Here is a 21,075-nt window from a genome sequence, read left to right as displayed (position 1 = left end):
GAGACTCCGTCTCAAAAAAAAAAAAAAAAATAGAAACCGAATGAAAGTCAATCAAAATTACAAACAAAGAGTAAGCTTTCTAAAATAGTTTTCAAACTTGTTTTGGCTTTTCTAAGATCTTTGCATTACCATATAAATTTTAGAATCAGCCTATCAGTTTTACCAAAAAATCTTCCTGAGATTTTGATTGGGATTGCTTTGAACCCATCAATCAGTGTGGGGAAGAATTGGCATCTTAACAAGTTTTATAATTCGTGAACGTCATGAACGTGGTGTATCTCTCCACTTATTTAGGTCTTTTAAAATTTCAGCAACATTTTGTAGTTTTCAGTGTATAAGTCTTACATATTATTTGTTAATTATATTTTGTGTTTTCTTTGATGCTTTTATAAATGGCGTTTTAAAATTTCAATTATTTATTATTTTTATACTAAAATACAGTTAATTTTTTGATATTAACCTTGTGCCTGGGGACCATGCTAAGCTTAGTTATTATTTCTAGTATAGGTGCTTTTGTTAATTCTTTAGGATTTTCTATAGAGACAATCTCGTTTGCCAGTAAAGACACCTTGACATCTTTTCGATCTATAGGCCTTCTTTTTGCTTGCACTAATTAGGACCTCCTGTGTAGTGTTGATTAGAACTTAGAACTTTGCCAGGTATCTTGCTCTAATCCTGGATCTTATGAAGAAAGCATTCAGTCTTTCAACACTAAGTATGATATTAGCTGTATATTTTTTGTATATTTACTTTAGTTGAAAAAGTTTTGTTCCTAGTTTGCTGAGCCTTTGTATCATGTGTAGGTGTTGACTTTGTCAAATGCTTCTTCTGTATTCATTGACATCATCATATGGCGTGTGTGTGTTATTTTGTTTTTCTTTTTGTTTTGAAGTTCACTAATATGGTGAATTACATCGATTGATATTCAGATGTTAAACCAACATGACATTCCTGGAATAAACTCTAGTTGGTCATGATGTATTACTGTTTTGACATATTGCTGGATTTGATTTATTGATATATTATGAAGAATTTTTATATCTATGTTCATGAAGGATATTGGTCTCATTTTTATGTAATATCCTTCGTTTTGGTATCAGGGTAATATTGACCTTGCAGAATGTGTTGTAAAGTATTCTCTCTCCTTTTTTTTGAATAATGAGTTTGTGTAGAATTGATATTATTTCTTACTAAATAGGAAAAATTCATTAGGCAACCCATTTGAACCTAAAATTTTCTTTGTGGAAAAGTTTTAAATACAAATTCAGTTTTTATCATAAATACAGGACTATTTAGATTCTCTACCTTGTTTTGAGTTTTGGTAATTGGTGTCTTTCAAGTAATCTGTCCATTTTGTTGAAGTTGCTGAGTTTATTAATTTATTGAAATAAGTTTGTTCATCATGTCTCTGTGATCAGTGATGATCTCTCCCACTCCTAATATCAGTAAATTATATCAACCAATTTTATTTATTGCTCTTTTCCAAGAAACTACTTTTGGTTCATTTGATTCTTCTCTATGATTTTTCCATTTTCAATTTAATTGACTATCATGCTTATCTTTTGTTCTTCTGCTTACTTCTTAAATATGCTCTTCTTTTTTTGCATAGTTTTCTAAAATAGAAACTTAGATAATTAAATTAAGATGATTCCCTAAAATGTAATGTAAAGATTTCATGCTATGTAAGCACTACTTTTCCTGTATCCTATCCTACAATTTTTGATATGGTAATGTGTTCTCATTTTAATTCACTTTATACGCTTTGACAATTTCCATGGGATGTCATTCAGAGGTGTATTTTTTAACTTCCAACTATATGGGTGTTTTGCCAGGTATCTTTCTGTAAATTTCTACTTTCTGTTGGGAGTCACAGGTGGTGCTGAGTGGAAGAATCTCAGTCCTTTCATACAGGGAGTACAGGGATCTTCCTACTCTTGTCACATTTCCTCTATGTCAGCCATCATTTGCTGAATAATATTTTAGTTCCTCATAATGCTTATTGAGTAATCAATGCTCAAATTATGTTTATTGAATTGCACTCATTGACATCATTCAGTACTTCTTCCAGGCTTAACAGAAAGTGAATAAAGTGGCATTCGTTGAATACCAACTGTAGTAGGATGATAGAAACTTTACATATTTTTTCACTGAATGCCTACCATCATCTGTATATCAATTCTTTGAGGTCTGTGATGAGATTCCCATGTCATATGTGAGAAATTGAGCCTCAGGAGGGTTAACGTAAGTTGCGGCATCAGGGTTTGAATCTGTGTCACTCTTTCTTCCGAGTTGGACTCCTTGCCCAATTGTGTGAGTCTGTATGTTCTCTCACAGGTCATCTTAAAGCTGTACCTTCTTAGGACTGTTCATCATGGGTGCTAAATGGTGGTTTAAATTGTCTATATTTAGAATGCATCAGCTGAGTTTTTCAATTTACTGAACTTTTTATTTGGTCTAATTCATGGTGAAAGTTTTGCAAAAGGGGCTTATTTAGCAATTTTCTTTATTTTAGGCAGTATTTGGCAGTTGTATTCAAAGATAAACCCCTGGAGCTATGGGATGTTAGGACTTGTACCCTTCTTAGAGAAATGTCCAAAAACTTCCCTGCAATAACTGCTTTGGTAAGTTACAGTTTAAGAATTAAATAGTTTATTTAGGTATGTATATATGTGGTGAATGTTTTGCTTAAGCTTGAATCAAAATCATTACTGCCAATGTCATATTTTCTTGTTAAAAATGTGTGTTCAGGGAAGATGATCTAAATAAATGGAGATAACTCTTATTTTCTAGGGTGGATCAACCTAATATTATATTAGTGCAATTCCAATTGAAATTTCGTTTGGATATTTTGAGGAATATGATAAACATGTTGTAAAATATTTATGAAAGAATAAAGGTCCTAAATAGCTAAGTCATCCTTGAATAAAGAGGAGTAAATGTGGGAGGTATGGGTGGAGTTTGCCCTTCCTACCTGATATTAATATATCTTACAAAACCATGGAAATAAAATCAGTATTGTATTGGCACAAGAATAGGAAGTGAGTCAACATAATAAAGAGCTCAGAAATAGACCTATGAATATTTGGGGACTTAATATACAGTAAAGCAGCACAAATCAAAGAGGATGGACGGACTGTCTAATAGATGGTGTTGGGAAAACTGTCTCACTTTATGGAGAAGAATACTTGTTCTCTACTTAATACCATATATAGAAGTGAGTGTCACAGCACTAAAGACCTAAATGTAAAAAATGTAAAGCCATACAATTGAATATAACAAAATGCAAAATATTTTTGTGACCTAGAGGCAGGAGGGGACATCAGAAGCTCAAACCAAAAGGCAAAAAGAAAAAAAGAAAAGAAAAAGAAACTTAATACATTTAATTAATCAAGATTAATGCTTTCTGTTTGATGAAAAATATCATTGTCAAACTTAAATACAGAAGACATTTTGGGAAAACAAATTTTCCAGCGTCTAAATTTAACTAGAAACTCCTGCAAATCAACAGTGAAAAAAAGCAGGAACCCTAGTGGAAAAATGAACAAAGTCGGTGAAGAGCTAATGAGAGACAGAGAAACCTAAAAGGCCAACAAGCCATATAAAGGAATGTTCAGACTCATCAGTTTTCAGAGATGTTCAAACCATGATATGGATCTACCTTTTAGACTAACAAAAACTGGAAAGCCATGTAGTGTCAAGTGTGGGTGGAACATAGGGTATGGGAATCCTTGTGCATTGCTGGTAGGAATGTAGACCAATGCAGCCATTCTATAAAAGCACACTGGCAGCACTTGGGCAAACACAGACATCCTCTGTGTCTGCTGAGCTCTTGGTTGTAAAGGAACTCCTGCGAGGATATTGACTTCAGTGTTTTTTGTCATGATGTGAGTTTGGAGACCATCTGCATGTTTTTTACTGAGAGAGGAGACAGATTAACAGTTGGCTGATGCAGCCATGGAGTGTTACGTAGCATGCAGAAACAGGAGGAAGAGGACTTAAATACAGTGGAAGGAGTAAAAAACAGGATGAAATACATATATATATATACACACACACACACATATATATAAACACAATACTGTTTATGTAAATTAGAAATACATGTGAAATAACTACACGTTAAGAACTTATACATATATGAGGATATTGGACTAAAGGTTTTACAATAGGCAGAATATAAAAGAATATATAAAGAAAACAAGTGATTTTCGAGGGATCTATGGATGATAAAGGACCCTGGTTGGAGAATTGTGATTGTCTTATCCTGTGCACACAAGAGATGAAGGAGGAGATGAGAATAGGCAGTACTATAGTTGAATTCATTATTTTCATTTTGTAAAATTTTAAAAAAATATCAAAAGGGGCCGGGCGCGGTGGCTCAAGCCTGTAATCCCAGCACTTTGGGAGGCCGAGACGGACGGATCACGAGGTCAGGAGATTGAGACCATCCTGGCTAACACGGTGAAACCCCGTCTCTACTAAAAAATACAAAAAATATATATATATATATCAAAAGGTCAGACCTTTTGGAAGTTTGCCATAAAAGCTCTAATTAAAATGCATTCATTCAGCTTTTCTCTAAGTAGGTAAAATCTAAAGAACAAATTGTGGATTCATGTGCAGTCATAATAAATGATACTGGGCAGTGGTGTGTGTGCCCAGCTGTTCTGGAGGATTCTTTGACAGAAGGAAACCTAGCACTTCTCCGTTTGCCTGCCTTTGCTTTACAGGAATGGTCACCATCTCACAACTTGAAGAGCCTGAGAAAGAAGCAACTTGCTACTCGAGAGGCCATGGCCCGCCAGACTGTAGTCTCAGACACAGAGCTGAGTATTGTTGAATCATCTGTGATCAGGTACAGTACAGTGTTTCTTGACACTGTCATTTGTGCTGTTAGCATCATGTCTGGGAAGTTGACAAGTGTCATCCAAAGGTGTCTGTGGTAGCAAGTTGGACTCTACTTTTGAACATACTTAGTTTCATCTTTTAGTACATACCCAGATTACTAAAAAGTTTATTTTATCATTTTTATGATTATACTATACTGTTTATTGTAACTAATAACAAATGCAGTAATATTCACCCATCAGCCTCTGTTAGTACATGTGATCATTCCAAGTGCCCTTCTACTCCATACACTTCAGTTCCTGAAATTCAAATGAACATAGCATAGACATAGAGATAGATCATATTACCATTTATGCACACCAAAGAAAATGTATTGGGAATCCTAAATTTGTGCACTATCCCCATCCATGCCAATCTTACAGATAAAAAGCTTCAGAGATAATGTTGGGTCACTGTACAGCCTCCCTTCTGTTGAGGAGAGTTCTATAGCAAAAACCTCTATGAAGTTTATTTCTCTTGTATTAAGTTTAGATCACCATTTTTCCCTGTCCAGGGTAAACTTCCTCTGATGGTATGACTGTTTAGGAGTAATTCGTGTTTACCCAAAATTAGTTTGGGCAAATATTGGTTTCAGACTTTTCAAAAAATAGTTTTGGACCTCCTCTTAATGCATCTGTACTTTGGTCAAGTTAATTAATTATGGGTATCACTCTAGGGAAAAGAAACATCTTTATCTTATTTTTCACCATCCCAAAGCTTGCTGCAGGAGGCAGAAAGTAAATCAGAACTTAGTCAGAACATCTCTGCCCGGGAACATTTTGTATTTACGGATAATGACGGCCAAGTTTATCATCTCACTGTTGAAGGAAACTCAGTAAAAGATAGTGCTCGGATTCCACCAGATGTGAGTACAACCTTAATTAAATCTTCATCAAGAAGATTTTGTTTTGTTGGTTCCATATCCAGTGAAGGCATAGTTAAGTTGGAAAACTTCAGAAAAGCCTAATGTAAATAAACTTTACTTAAGGAGATATTAGCTTCGATTAAACCTGCTAGAGAATACTGCAGGAGAATAACGCTGTAACTATTTTGATTAAACGTTTACTGTGTGCTACTCATTTTTATCCCCATAATAATCCATGAGAAGTTATCTCCATTTTACCTGTAACAAAACTGAGAGAGAATAAGTAACTTTTCCAAGGTTACCCAGCTTACTTATATGGCAGAGCAGTGTTTTAAACTCAGGCCTGTCTGACTTCAGTATCTGTCTTCTTTCCATTTCAGGCATTACCCTGAAGGATTTGACTTACAATCTAGTATTATTTTTGGATAATAGTAATCAGGTTGTAAGTGTAATAGTATTATTAACATTTACTAACTTACATATTTCCTTCTTATGGCCTTGTGGAATCTGTAACTAAAGTTTTGCCATTAATCATTTGTGTCAGCATGCATCTCATAGTTTTTAATAGATGGATCATGAAAATGTTTATGTTAACTAATACAGGCTATTATAATGGTTAAATGAAGGCATGAGGGGATTTTTTAAAATATGTATATTTATTTTAAATTGCTATCTAAAAATAGAATGCTCTAGTAGAATGCCAACCCCCATAATTTTATAGGTGGCTTTGGGGTCTCATAAAGTTACAATCTAGATGTTGGCTGTGGCTACAGTCTTTTGAAGTGTAACGGGGCAGAAGGATCCGTTTTCAAGATGGCTGACTCACAAGGCTATTGCACATTAATGCTGACTGTTGACAAGGGACCTTAGTTCTTCCTCATGTCCATCTTTCTGTAAGGCTGCTTGAGTATCTTCATGACATGACAACTGGCCTCTCCTAGAGCACATGATCTGAGACAGCAAGAAGGAAGTTGCAGAGTCTATTATGACCTAGTTTCAGAAGTCTTTTCAAAGGCAACTTCTTAAGTAACATTCTATTATATTGTTAGGAAAGTAGATATCTTAAAGTGTTGCTTCATGTTACACAGAATTTCATTTCTTTAATATAACATTCTATTATATTGTTAGGAAAGTAGATATCTTAAAGTGTTGCTTCATGTTACACAGAATTTCATTTCTTTAATATAACTAAGTTTTTTAATTGATTTACTTTATTATAATATTGATTTTTAAATCCAGTTTGTGTTTGGTTTCTTGACTATTACCAGAGTTTATGCAGTATTCAGTGTGTATGCTAGTCTACTAATGGTCAATTATTCAAACCACTAGAATTTTCTTACTTTTACCATGGATACCATTTGAATTTTATATTGTACAATAAATGCAAAAACAAGATTTCTTTTAATAAATAGCAGTAATATTATTTAATAGCTAACATGTATTGACTATTTACTGCATGGCAGGCATTGCTTTAAGGCCTTTGCCTTTATAAATTTATTAATACTAGCAACAACTCAAATTACACGAACTTCTTTATTGACAATAAATCCAAGACAGAAAGGTTAAGTAAACGTACCTCAAATCACATGCCAGTTTCAAGCTGGGATTCCAGCCCAGGCAGTCTGACTCCAGAGCCCAGGCTGCTGAGCCCTCCATGATACCGCCTCTGAGCATCTGTTAGAACTGCAAGTTCCTTTCTTATTCCTTTCTTCCTCCAAGTTAGATTGATTATAGCAGCATTTCATTCTTATATTGTGCTTCTATATGTAACTTCTGTGCAAAGCTTTCTATGAATTTAAACTGCATATGCCTTTAGTAAACAGCATTTCTTCACCTTCATGATTCCACAGTGTTCCAAAAGGTATCGGTGAAACTCTGGATCCTTTTTTATATAGAAAAATCACCACACAATTAGTTATAAAAGAGCTTTAAGTTTCCCTTGGAATGGATTTAGTTATCCTTTTAAAGGCAGTGTGAGATGAGTTTGAGTAGGCTCTCTGGAAAACCTTCCCTTTACTTCTCTCCTTTTGTTACTTTAATTTCCTTTTTTTTTTTGTTTTGAGGTATTTGTTCCTCAAAAGACATCCCCTCTCTTTAAATCTAGTTCCAGTAACTACTTAATGTCTATCAAGTTGCAATCTCTTATTTCTTCATAGTTGCAATTGATAGGCAGTGTAGCTCTTTGTTAGTGTCTGAAGTCTGTTTTAGGATTTGATGACTAAAAGCATACTAAAGCACAGCCCTTTAAATTAAGTTTTATTAAAATATTTATTTATCATGATGTCTTATACGGCATAGTGAAATTTATATGTGTTTGTTGCTGTTGTTTTCTAGGGAAGTATGGGTAGTATTACCTGCATCGCTTGGAAAGGTGATACGTTAGTTCTTGGAGATATGGATGGAAATTTAAATTTCTGGGACTTGAAAGGCAGAGTGTCCAGGTATAAGCCAAGAATGAAATCTTGTTATTTTGTTTAAAAAAAAAAAAAATGAATGACGTCTTGGTATGATTCCATTAGAGGCTTGTGACTTGGCAAGCAGGATCAGTAAACTCGTGGGGGTATAGCTTGGAAACTTGGGTCCCTTCCCCTAAACTTGGGAGGATGGGCCTTGAGCCAGTCATTCTTAGGAGATAGTTGTCTGCAAGTGGCTTCTGCAGAAGTCTTAGCTGACCTTAAAGGGCAGGCCCTTTCTGTCAGATGTGGCCCCCAGTCCCAGCAAGTAAAGGGTTCTCCCATCATCAGACCTGTCAGAAATGGAAATAGTGAGAGACATTAGACATACCTTCTGATGACCAGATCTCACGCTACATTGTATTGGTGTTTTTGTCTCTTTGTCTTCAGAGGAATACCTACACACCGAAGTTGGGTGAGGAAGATTCGTTTTGCTCCTGGTAAAGGAAATCAAAAATTAATAGCAATGTACAATGATGGAGCTGAAGTGTGGGATACTAAAGAGGTAGGCCCTCTCCATGAGGGAAAAATGTAAATGGATTGTTAGCCATAGGAACTGTGCTTTGTTAAAAAAAAAAAAACTTCTTTCTGATTTAGAAATGAAAAGTACTTAATGAGTTTGTCAAGTTTCTCATAAATTATTTTCTTTTAAAAACTTTTACTTTATGATATTTCTGTTCTAAAGGTAACAACTCAAGATTTATTTATTTATTTTATTTTATTTATTTTATTTTTTTTATTTTATTTTTTATTTTGAAGTGGAGTTTCACTCTTGTCACCCAGGCTGGAGTGCAATGGTGCCATCTCGACTCACCACAACCTCCGCCTCCCGGGTTCTAAGCAATTCTCCTGCCTCAGCCTTCTGAGTAGCTGGGATTAAAGGTGCCCACCACCACACCTGGCTAATTTTTTGTATTTTTAGTAGAGACGGGGTTTCGCCATGTTGGGCAGGCTGGTCTCAAACTCCTGACCTCAGGTGATCTGCCCACCTCGGCCTCCTAAAGTGCCGGGATTATAGGCGTGAGCCACCGCGCCCGGCCAATTTATTTATTTTTTAATATTATCACTGTCTTTGAGACCTTTAAAACGCTGCCTCTTTGTGGAAGGAAGATTGCCAGAGGCTGCCCAGTTCTCAGCTTGCACTGGGCCTTTGCCACAGACTGTCTTCCTTGACCATTTAATCTAGAATAATAAACATCTTCCTTTTCTGTCTGGAAGTGATGCCCAAATTCACTCTTGAAGGTTCAGATGGTGAGCAGTTTAAGAAGTGGCAGAAATGTGACCTTTCGTATATTGGATGTGGACTGGTGTACGTCAGATAAAGTGATCTTGGCCTCAGATGATGGGTGCATCAGAGTCCTAGAGATGTCTATGAAGTCTGCGTGCTTTAGAATGGATGAACAAGAGTTAACCGGTATGGAATCCTAATGATAGGGGGCTTTGAAACCTGTCTTTACTTTGCCACAAGCTGCTATATGTTGGGGAGAGAGCTGCTGCTTCTGTTTCATTTCGGTCTTATTTTCTTAGAATCTGAGTTTAAGAAAATATATTAAGTTGAAGCGTGGGTGTTTTTACTGCTGAGATGCTGCAGTCTTCGTAACTATAGATGTCAATTATTCCCAACTCAGGTTTTATAAGTGCCCCTTTTTTTTGACTCTTTTTCTTTGGTTTGTTAACAAGATAAAAGATGTTTACATTTATAAAAATGGCTTACCCAGAATGTAGGTGAACTCATCAGAGGACGTAAATCTAGTGATAAGACTGCTGGCTTTTAAATAATGGCCTTACATCTTTTGCAAACATATATCATTGAAAAGTCACTTTGGAAAGTGTTCTGGTTATTATGAATTTTGATGCCAATCTGTGACTAGTAAAATGACTAGTCAAGCAAATTAGGAGACTGCAGTATCTTGCTCTGTTTTGTATGGTTGTTTTGATACTGCTTTTTACCAGAATAAAAAACATTTTAGTAGAATATACCCCATATGTGACTCCTAAAAAAAAAAAGAATGGGATGATTGTGAGTGCATCCATTTATCAGTTTAAAAGGCAGCTTTTGGCTGATGAAATACAGTGTTCATCCTTGGAAGGTAGTTGATCCTAATTGGAGCAGAGGAGGGAACTTCTTGCCTGAGTATTCTCCCAGCACAACTTTGGTGCACACTCCAGGCTGATACATAGAAAATTTCATGAGACTTTTCTGAACCTTTGTAGAGTCAGTATTTGGCACTTCAGACACAGTAAGGTTTTGAAAATCTGGTTTTTCACTTTGTGCTCGTGCTTGAGGCCTACTGAGTTGCTACTGATGTTAGTGGGGCTGCCTTTAGCTTACGTTAGGTGTGCTTTGGTGTTTGTCACTGCCCACCCCTGCCCACTGCATTTGGGCACCACCACTTCTTACTGTGTAACTGACTGCCATCAGGTGAAGCCAGAATTCAAGACCTACTTTCCCGTGTCTGTCCTTGAGTCATTTGCCAGCTCTGGGGAAGCATCAGGATGGCCTCCTAGGAAAGGGCAAGCATTGTATTCATTTGAAACCTAAAGGTATTGAGGAAATTGAAGGAACTTCAAGGGTGGTTTTGGAAAAAATTAGTTACTAATTCTAGGTAAAGAAGTGTGGAACTGCAGTCTACGTGTTTGGAGAGCTTTTCCTTCACTTTTAATATAAAATTTGAATCTAAAAAGCTCCAAAGTCAAGGTGTAGCTTGTTCTTAAACTGACTACAGAAATGGAGTCCACCGTATTAACCCATGTTCAACACCATACTTGAACATCTAGCCTGTGGCCAGATTTTAGATCACATGTTTCTTTTAAAATTTTTCTAATATATATTTTTTAAAATTCTTTTCAATCTTGAATGTTATAGCCTCAGCCAGAAAGAGAAAAAAATCCAAATAGCAATCAGGAAAGGTCAATGCAATTGTGTATTCATTCCCCAAATTGAGCTTTAAACTCAGAACAACCCTCAATAAATGTTAAAGAATGAAAACTGTGGTAGTGTAAATGTGAAGTGAGGAAAAAGACATCTGTGTGTTCACCTCCAGATTCATGGCCGATTTGGTCTTGGGGAAAAATGCTTAATATAGTATATTTCTATTCTGAGGAATTAGAAGTATATTTGGGGCTTACTGACATGGGATAAAAATAAATTAGGTCATAGACATTGGTATTTCCTATGTTTGCTTCAGTTCTCCTTGATAAGTAGAGAATATCATAAAATATTGATTCACATCTGTTCATTTTTTAGAGCAGCTTAGATAGGCCACTTCTTCCTCTAATAAAGAGGGCAGTCAAATTAGAAGATTAGAATTCCTGTTTTTGAGTTGGAGAAACTTTCTTATCTGCTGCCTAATTTGTCAGAGGCATAAAGTGCCATCAAAATAAATCTTAATAGTCTTTTTTAGCAGCATCTAAAAGGAATGTAAGAGTATGAGATTTGTTTAATAGCATTCTAGTATCATGCAGTTTCCACACCCTTCAAATAGTATTGACTTGATATCAGGGACTGTTCAACCTAATTTCCTCCCCAGTGTTAAAGGCCACTGCTAAGCACATTTTTCCTAAGTAAGCATATATAGAAAGAAGCTTTCCGAAATCAAATTTATGCACAAACCTTTCCTCTTCATCTGCCACAGCTTTCCACAGTCATTTTCGGTAATCTTGGGGCATTCAGAAACGTCTCACAATGACTTGCAGATGAGGGGAGTTCCAGGGATGCTAAACAACCTGGAACGATCTGGTGCAATGAAGAATTGTCCTGCCCGAACACCAGTAGTGTTCCTTAGCTCTCTTTTTCCCCGCTCATTGAATCACACTGAACAAAATCACAAAATAGGGCCTTTCCTTCCCAGACTTCCAGCTCACCTTAATGTTGCCTCTTCCAAGTGGTGGAGGAGTAACTTTTTTCTACTGCTTTACCTCTTGGCTCTTTGGTTACTGGTTTTCTACATTCCTGTCATGTAGGTAGCTAAAAACCGGGATGTTATGATTCACACCTCACATAACTTTAGCCCAGATGGAGCAGAATCTATGACAAACAGCAGTGATGCTAACTGCTTTTGCATTCTAATTGTGTAATTTTAAGAGGTGAATGAGCTCTTGCAGGTGAGTTTCTCCAGCTGTGAATTGATCACCTATTACTTTTTCGTGGCTGATCTTTACCCTTCAGAAGAAAAATTTAAATTTACTTGAGGGAGGGAGGTAGTAAGGGTCAGTTTCAGTTTGTTCGTGCTCACTGGGATGCTGTCAACAATATTTTGCTTTTGGAGAAATAACATGTATTCGTTTTTTAAAATAAGATATTTCCCTCCTGTTACTCAGGCTTGGTAAATGTTGTCTTGCTTGCATGATGTAAACACTTGATGCTGCTTTCTATGTGGATTCTCTTGTATCTTTTCATTTGTTCATTGATTAAGAAATTACCACACAGCATGAGAACTTTCCTTGAACTATTCCAAGATTATTATGTATAGTTAATTTTTTTCCCTGACATTTACCATTTCCAAACATACTGTGATGTAATACCAACAACTACTACGTGAATCTACCTAGAACATAAACATATACTATCTAAAACATGAATGGGGCTGACTTGAGAATTATATGATTGTCATCTATGAGGGATGAATAGAAAGAAAGTTCAGTAAGCTAGCCACCTGCATCCCTTTCAGTGCTAAGTGTTCAGTGCTTCTGAAGGTAGTTAGATAAGCCTCATTTTTCTAAGATACAATCCTTCCTTTATAGCCCAGATGTAAAAGAAAAGATGACTAAGTAGAAATTAAAAAAAAAAATTCAAAACAAAGGAAAAGCTTTAATAAGAATAAAATAAAGTGTTCAATAAGCAAAACCAAATACAAATGATTACCTGGGGGAAAGTAATTTACAAGTCACAGACTGTCTACAGAGGGGAAAAACAGATAAACAAATGACCCTTCAACATATGAAATGATACTCAACTTTATTTATAATAAGAAAAATATTTGACCTCCTACTAGTAAGGATAAAAGAAGAAAAAGAAATTTAAAAGTAAAATTTTAAAAGAGAAAATACAAATTGAAATCGTTTCTTACCTATCAGATTCAAAAGCTTGAAAATATACTGTGTTGGCAAGGCTGTGAGGAAACAAGCACTCTCATCCATTGCTCACGGTGAGATCCCTGTAGGAAGGAATTGGGCAATATCTAACAGAGCTACATGCGCATTTACCTTTTTACCCAGCAGTCCCAGTGCTTAGAATTTAAGATGTACATTCATACATTTTAAGATGTACATTCATACATTGTGACCAAAATGCACACAGATTTATTCATAGCAAAATTTTGGAAAAAGCCTAACTGCTTAGCCATAGGAGATTGGTTGAATAAATTTGGGGACATCTGCAGAATGGAATAATCTATGCAGCTGTGAAATAGTGAGGAATAGCTCTATGACCTGATGTGGAGTGATATCCAGGATATGTGTAAGTGAAAAATGCAAGTGTAAAAGAGTATGTATAGCCTGCTTGTGTGCAAAGGTGAATTTTATACATAGGTGCATGCACACATATGTTTGCTTACTAACACACACGTACACAGAATAATCCAGAAACCAATGAGAATAGTTAGAGGATGTAGATGGAAAAATGGAGACTATGGGGATAGCAGTGAAACTTCTCTATATTTGTTATATAGTTTCAAGTTTTGAACCATTTATGTATTTTACATATTCAAAATATACAGTGAAAACAAGGATGAAAGAAAAAGCAAAGCCTAATATTGAATGCAAGACACATTTGAACCAAACTGTATAACAAATATTGGTAACATAACTACACACACACACAAACAGTTCAAATAACTAAAACACAGAACTTCTCACTCACTGCACACCTTTAGTGGTTTATATTCTAAGGACAGAATTGCTAAGGAATGTTGAACTTTACTTGAGTAGTTGACAGTGGCACTAGTAATTCTGAAGCTGTTTTGTGCATGTTATAGTCTGGAACAAATTAGTAACCAAATTGCAGTTTTTGGGAACCAGGGTCTGTGCTGATAGAAAGGGAGATGCAGATGTGAAGTGGCAGTGGTGGGAAGAAACACTCCAAGGGTGGATTTGGATTGATAAAAAATCATGACTTCTTGAACATGTATATTCCCTGGCTCTGCTCACAGAGAGTTTTCTTGCAATGACACTCAATGGCAGTGAGCACACATAGCACCCAGATTTTACTTTGTAAATTCCATTTCCAGGCTAAAAGGAGCCAGAGGTTCTTGGACAAAAAGTTTATTTCAGGACAGAGGCACAAAAAGTGCAAGATGGGTCTGGGGCATCTTGCGTGGTGCCGGAACTCAAATAAGGAATTGAAAAACCAAAGAGGACCTGACATAAGAGGCTTCTCCTGTCAAATTGGGGGTAGTCTGAGCATCATGTAAACTATGGCGGTATTGATGTAAGTGCAGAATACCAAAGAAACCCTCACTCCATAGTAATAGTCACAGTAAGGAAAGGGGAAGTGGGCAAGAATGGAAAGGGGAAGGTGGACGGAAGAATGCCAACTGACAAATGCAGAAATAATAAGAATAGAAAGTCAGCAGTTTGCAGCCCCTGATACAATAATTAATTCAAGCAAGGATCACTGAGTAAAAGGATGTTTGAGAATAGGAAATGCAATCTGACAGTATTTCCCCCACATGTTACTTACTAATTAATTATATGGGGGGAAGGTGCCCTGATAAGAAAGTTCTGGTGAATACCCCTTATCTAGATGATCAGAGTTAGTGTTTCCTGTAACCAGACAGCTAACATGTTCCTTCTGGTGCAATGCAGTGAAAAGTACACAACATCCTTTGTTCAGACTCTGCCAAAAATGTTTAACCTGAGTCTGATAATCAGAAAACAGAGAAGTTAGAATGTAGGGCATTCTCCACAGCTGCTGACCAGGACTCCAAAAATGAAAAGGCCATGTAAGGCCAAAGCCAAAAGGGAGGAGGAGCATTCTAGATTGGAGTAGACTAAAGAGACATGACAGTGCAGTGTACCAGCCTTGACTGGGCCCCAGAGTTTTAAAAATAATACAGCTCTCAGGACATTTGGGGAATAACAAGGGACTTTTGAATTTGGACTGCATTTTAAGTGATTTTACTGAATCAATGTTAAAATTCTTGGGTGTAAAAAAAGTATTATTAAAAATATTTCCAATCACTTTCTGGCTTTTAAATGGAAAAGTCCACATAAAATATTTTATGTATAATTTAATTTTATTTAACTACATAGAATGAAGTTTTCGAAAGCAGAGCTTTCCAATAGAAACATAATGTGAGCCACATATGTAAGTTTAAATTCTAGTATCCACATTTAAAAAAAAAATGAAATTTATTTTAATTAAAATGTTATTTAAGCCAATATATCCAAAGTTTTATTTCAACATATAATCAGTATTAAACGTTACTAGTGAGACATTTTACTTTTTTTAAAGTATTCATTCTTCAAAATTCAGTGAGTATTTTACATTTATTGTAAAATAACTTGAATTGCCCTCTAAATTTAGAGGACAAATTTTCAGCAGAAACAGTCAAGCTCTATTTAGATTTTATGAAATTTTCAGTTGAAAACTAGTAATGTATTCAAGTTGTTTCAAACATACTTAAAAGTCATTCAATGACTGAATTAATAATTACTTTTTAAGTTTAAATTAAATAAGACATTCATTTCTTTAATTATACTAGCCATATTTTAAGTGACTATCATATTGGATATAATACTGGATAATTGCACAGTCTAAAGTTGATGTGGATCACTGATAGGATTTGGCTCTGTGTCTCCACCCAAATCTCATGTCAAATTGTAATCCCCACAGGTCAGGGAGGCAGCTGGCGGGGGGTGATTGGATCATGGTGGCAGATTTCACCCTTACTGTTCTTGTAATAGTGAGTGAGTTCTCAGGAGATCTGATGGCTTAAAGTTGTGGCACTTGCCCCCTCGCTCGCTCTCTCCTGCTGCCATGTAAGATGTGTCTTGCTTCCCTTCACCTGCCATGATTGTAAGTTTGCCTCCCCAGCCATACGGAACTGTGAGTCAATTAAACCTCTTTTCTTTCTAAATTACCTGGTCTCGGGTAGTTCCTTACAGCAGCATGAAAACGGACAAATATAGTCACTTAAATAAGCCAATGCTATTTAGCTGTTTATAAGTTTGTGTCATTTTACATAATTGTATCTATTCAAGGAATCCATGGATAAAGGCTGTGCAGGATTCTGGAAGGGAGTTGGTAATAAGGCTGAGTTATAACAGCCAAGGCACCGCTAGAAAATTAGAGCTAAGGTCGAGTCCTATAGAGTATAGGGTGGTCAGAGCAGAGCTGCTGGGCATTGCAGCCTTTAGGTCTTCTGCTTCTTTGCACTGAAACATGTTGACAACAAGGCAAATCTTGTTTGTTAGTGTTCTAAGTAAGCCAGCTGCTGGATGTGGGGAATGCTAGGGCCTAGGGTCTAAGAAGATAGCCCGTGTGTTCAAGGGCTGCCATTATAAGTGAGACCTGGGAATGCTAGTGATCACAGGTGGCCTGATCCCTTCAGTGACATACTCAAGGTTGATAGCCCATGTTAATTGAATAGTCTCAGACAAACAAAAGTACAAAAGGCACATACAGGTAAATATATTTATTTTTAATATTTAAAAATAATGAACTTTATTGTTATTTGTTGAGTCATTGCATTGAATCCTTTATTCAAGTAGTACCAGAGTTGTATACCACACAGGATACTTGAATTTAAAAAGGGAAAAGAAGGCCGGTCGTGGTGGCTCATGCCTATAATCCCAGAACTTTGGAAGGTCAAGGTGTGCAGATTGCCCAAGGTCAGGAGTTCAAGACCAACCTGGACAGCATGGTGAAACCCCATCTCTACTAAAAATGCAAAAATTAGCCAGGCATGATGGCAGGTGCCTGTAATCCCAGCTACTTGGGAGGCTGAGGCAGGAGAGTCGCTTGAACCTGGGAGGCGGAGGTTGCAGTGAGCCAAGATCTCACCATTGCACTCCAGCCTGGGTGACAGAGCAAGACTTTGTCTTTAAAATAAAACAAAATTTAAAAAAAAGAGAGGGGAAAGAAGAATGTTAATCAGATTTGAATGCAGAGACTCTCTGCTCTTGGCTTATGTTTCTAAGCAGTGACTACATTGAATATACTCTCTCAGTTGTTCCAGATTGACCTGTTGCTCTCTGCTGACTACTCTGTAAATGATTTACAGCTGAAGCTTCATTGTAATGTAAAACTTCATTTTATTTTTAAAAACCTTTCTTTGTTGTCTAGAGCCTGTGTGGTGCCCCTATCTCCTTGTTCCAAGGGCATCCCTTGTCTTGAAAGCCTTCTTATTACACCAGCCTTGGAACGGACAGTATTCTTTGGACATTTCTCATGTGTAAGTTTTTTCATTTTTCTTTGTCTTTCATAATTTACTTGTGGTTGAAGGACACCCATGAAAGTCAGCCATGGCCTGTACTCCAGCATTTAAAGGGAATGGAGCCTTTAAAGCCAACAGAAGGTAGAGACACTACAGAATTGCCAGGCTGCCTCTGGGTTCTCAGGGGCCTTTGTGGAAGTGTGGGTCGGTGAGGAGCTATGAGGGCATGTATTGCTCTCAGGTGGCTGTGTGCTTGTCTTATGGTCTGAACATGGGTGTGTCATGATGATGAAAAGGATGCATGTGAAGAGGGCAATGGAAGCCAGGGGAATTTGGAGCCAGGCACGTTCTTTTTAAAAGCAGCATCATTAGCTTCAGGGGTATACTGTGTCTTATAAATCTCAATATTTGCCTCATTGCAAAAAAATATTCACAGAAACTATTAGTGATTATTAATTAAATTCACAAATATTACTGAACTCCTGCCACGTGCAGCACGGATGGGGGATTTAAAAATAATGCCAGGAAGTGTCTGTTCTCCAAGCCCTGTCTCCTCAGAATATTTATTCTGCAGAGTTTAGTGAATGAGCAGATTCCTTTAGTCATTGCTAAGTTCTTCATTAAAAGGAATCTAACCTGATAGATTTTAATGCCTGCTAATAAATTTCCTGGTTTCTTGAAAGCCAAGGAGACTTTCTTTACTCATTTTGTTGTTTTTGACTCAATAAGATGCAAGCAGATATTAAAGTTGATTGGTGGGGTCCTGAGTAGATTTTGTTATTTTGGTCTATCACCAGGTTTTAACCAAGAACTACAAAGAAGATTATCTCTATATTAACACAACTTTTTTGAGGTGAAGAAATACATGGTTTTAAGTGAAGAGATAACTCATTCAAAATCTTGTCTTTACAGTGACTGTAATGAACTCATTCAAAATCTTTTCTTTACAGTGACTATCCAGAAAATGAAGAAATAAAGAATCTCCTCCAAGAACAGTTGAATTCATTGTCTAAGTAAGCACTCCATGTTTTACTAAAAAATAGGAATATGAGAAAGAAAAATATAATTCAACTTTTCAAAATTAAAATGTTACGTTTTAGAAAATATTAGTGGCCCAAGAAGAGACCATTCTGTTTGCAGAGGTTTGCTTCCCTTTAGAGTCTGTGTTTTGCAGAAAAAGTACTTACTTAGTAGTTACAGTGAGAGAGCATCTGTCTTCACCAAGTTCCTGAGCACCAGCTGCTCTGGTCTCACATCAGGGCAGGACTAGATGCATAGTGTGAGCGTCCTTGTAGCTCAGCCTGCCTCTACTACAAACGTCCATGAAGCCTCCCAGTGGGAGAGATTCTGGGTCTGCTTCCTGCTTCTAAAATGAGTTCTCTGTGTCAGGTGCTGGTGTGCGCAAGTCTGGCTAAGAAATGAATGTGCTCCCTAGAGCCAAGGGCATTTAACAGAATGTGCTGGGAATAAGAAAGGAAAAAATATGGGCCTACAGGGAGTTCTTGGGGAAAGCATAACACATGTTTGCAGCCTAGAATCTGTTACATGTAGTTATAGTATTTAACAAATTAAACATATGAGATTTTATTGATGGAAAATTCAAAATAATTAGTTTTTTCTATGCAAAGATGAACATTTATGTTTAAATGGGAAACTATAGATTTAAAGAATATCTTCCTGCCTGATTTGTGAATATTCAGTATTTTGACTATTTTAGAAACATGAATTTATAAAAGCACTGACCATTCTTCCTTAGATACTTTATTTTTGGAATAGTTTCAGAATAAATTACGAATGTCATCTTCTTTAAAGTATTTACTGTTCTTGATGATTAGTAAAATGACTTTGTCAACAATGGCATTCTTGTTCCAGTAGTTAGGCGGCTGATACTTTGAAAAACTGTTGTAAGCCTATAAACCAGAAATGAGAGTGCTGCAGCTCCCTGTGGTGGCCAAAAGCTGCTACTTCTCCAAGCCTTGAGAACACTCTCAGCCCCCTTCAACTTTTATGATTTCAGTGTCATGGTACAGTACCTTGTCTTGTGTAAATTCTACACATGTTATTTGAGTGGAATTTCTCATTTCAAGAGTATATTGATCAACCCCCATGCTTTATTGTTTGATTGAAAACTTTTGTCTTACTTTTGTCCGGATTCCTTCCGCAGTGAGATAAAGAAACTGTTGCTTGATCCGGAATTCACTCTCTTGCAGAGGTGCCTGCTTGTTTCAAGGTAATATTGTTTGATGTATTCTGTATAAGGATTTCAAGTCAACTCGTTTTTTTTTAAGGGTTTTTAGTTACAAACACTTAGATTTTAGAAAAAATGTATCAGTTCATCCTTTATATTTAACTTAAAATAATTTTGATAGTAGTAATAACAAATCGGGAAAAAATCAAATTGCATTTTAAATGTGAGATCTAGGCCTCCTCTCTGGAAAGCACTCCCTCCTACAGCTTTTTAAAATATGTGTTTTAAAATATCAGATACAAACTGCATATATTTAAATGTAACAATAAATTATATTTAGAAGCAACAACCTCTATATCCTGACTTACAGTAGAGTTTGTCACTTATAAAAAAAGACTCCTCTCCCTACAGAATAAATAGCACATTACTTTCGTACCTTATCTAGCCAGTTATCCCAGAGGAACTTCTTCCTAATGTGAATCAGTGGCCCACATTGAAAGGTGTGCTAATGGCAAACCAGGTAAATAATTGTTCTTAACACAGAACGGAAAGATGTTGGGGTCTGAAGGGGTCCTGTGAAGTCAGGTCCCTGTATTGTTGGAGGCCCAGTAGCAGGGCTGGAGAACTTGCTGCCTCCCCCTTTCACCCTGCCAGGCCCCATGCCAGTATCCCAGTGGACATGTGACAACACTCCCTTCCAGTCCTTCAGTCTACTCTAGCAAGCCATCCAGGCCAGGTGTGCTGTAAGTGCAGTCGAAACATTGCTTCATCCTTGCCAGGCTCTATGGTGACGAATCGGAGCTGCACTTCTGGACTGTCGCTGCCCACTACCTGCACAGCTTATCCCAGGAAAAGTCAGCCAGCACAACTGCTCCTAAAGAAGCTGTTCCTCGAGACAAACTAAGCAACCCACTGGATATATGCTATGATGTGCTCTGCGAAAATGCCTACTTTCAGGTAGTCTGCTTCACATGGCAAAACCTTTAGAGCTGTCATCTTGATTACTTATATCTTTGTCAATATCTTAAACTTGGGAAACTTTCAAACTAAGTTACTGTTCAGTAATAGAAATAAGCCCTTGAAAATTAGCTGGGTGTGGTGACACGTGCCTGTAGTCCCAGCTACTCAGGAGGCTGAAGCAGGAGAATCACTTGAACCCGGGAGGTGGAGGTTGCAGTGAGCTGAGATCATGCCACTGCATTCCAGCCTAACAGAGCAAGACTCTGTCTCAAAAAAAAAAAAATTGGCCGGGCGCGGTGGCTCAAGCCTGTAATCCCAGCACTTTGGGAGGCCGAGACGGGCGGA

General features: G+C 36.9%; 1 protein-coding gene across 2 annotated transcripts in view; it reads left to right on the top strand.

The window, feature by feature from the left end:
• The window catches only part of WDR11 (WD repeat domain 11), a 61,166-nt gene that overhangs the window by 29,852 nt on the left and 10,239 nt on the right, over window positions 1–21,075 (top strand). For both annotated transcript variants that reach the window (XM_017872284.1, XM_017872285.1), the window contains exons 14-23: window positions 2,513–2,621; window positions 4,731–4,855; window positions 5,605–5,752; window positions 8,087–8,193; window positions 8,596–8,710; window positions 9,448–9,619; window positions 17,492–17,600; window positions 18,533–18,595; window positions 19,747–19,812; window positions 20,550–20,727. In XM_017872284.1, coding sequence (XP_017727773.1) covers window positions 2,513–2,621; window positions 4,731–4,855; window positions 5,605–5,752; window positions 8,087–8,193; window positions 8,596–8,710; window positions 9,448–9,619; window positions 17,492–17,600; window positions 18,533–18,595; window positions 19,747–19,812; window positions 20,550–20,727 — 1,192 coding nt within the window. The remainder of the gene's footprint in view (window positions 1–2,512; window positions 2,622–4,730; window positions 4,856–5,604; window positions 5,753–8,086; window positions 8,194–8,595; window positions 8,711–9,447; window positions 9,620–17,491; window positions 17,601–18,532; window positions 18,596–19,746; window positions 19,813–20,549; window positions 20,728–21,075) is intronic.

The sequence above is a fragment of the Rhinopithecus bieti genome, unplaced genomic scaffold (assembly GCF_001698545.2).
Source record: "Rhinopithecus bieti isolate Rb0 unplaced genomic scaffold, ASM169854v2 scaffold_6710, whole genome shotgun sequence".
Lineage (NCBI taxonomy): Eukaryota > Metazoa > Chordata > Mammalia > Primates > Cercopithecidae > Rhinopithecus > Rhinopithecus bieti.
This window is presented reverse-complemented; position numbering and strand designations above follow the sequence as displayed.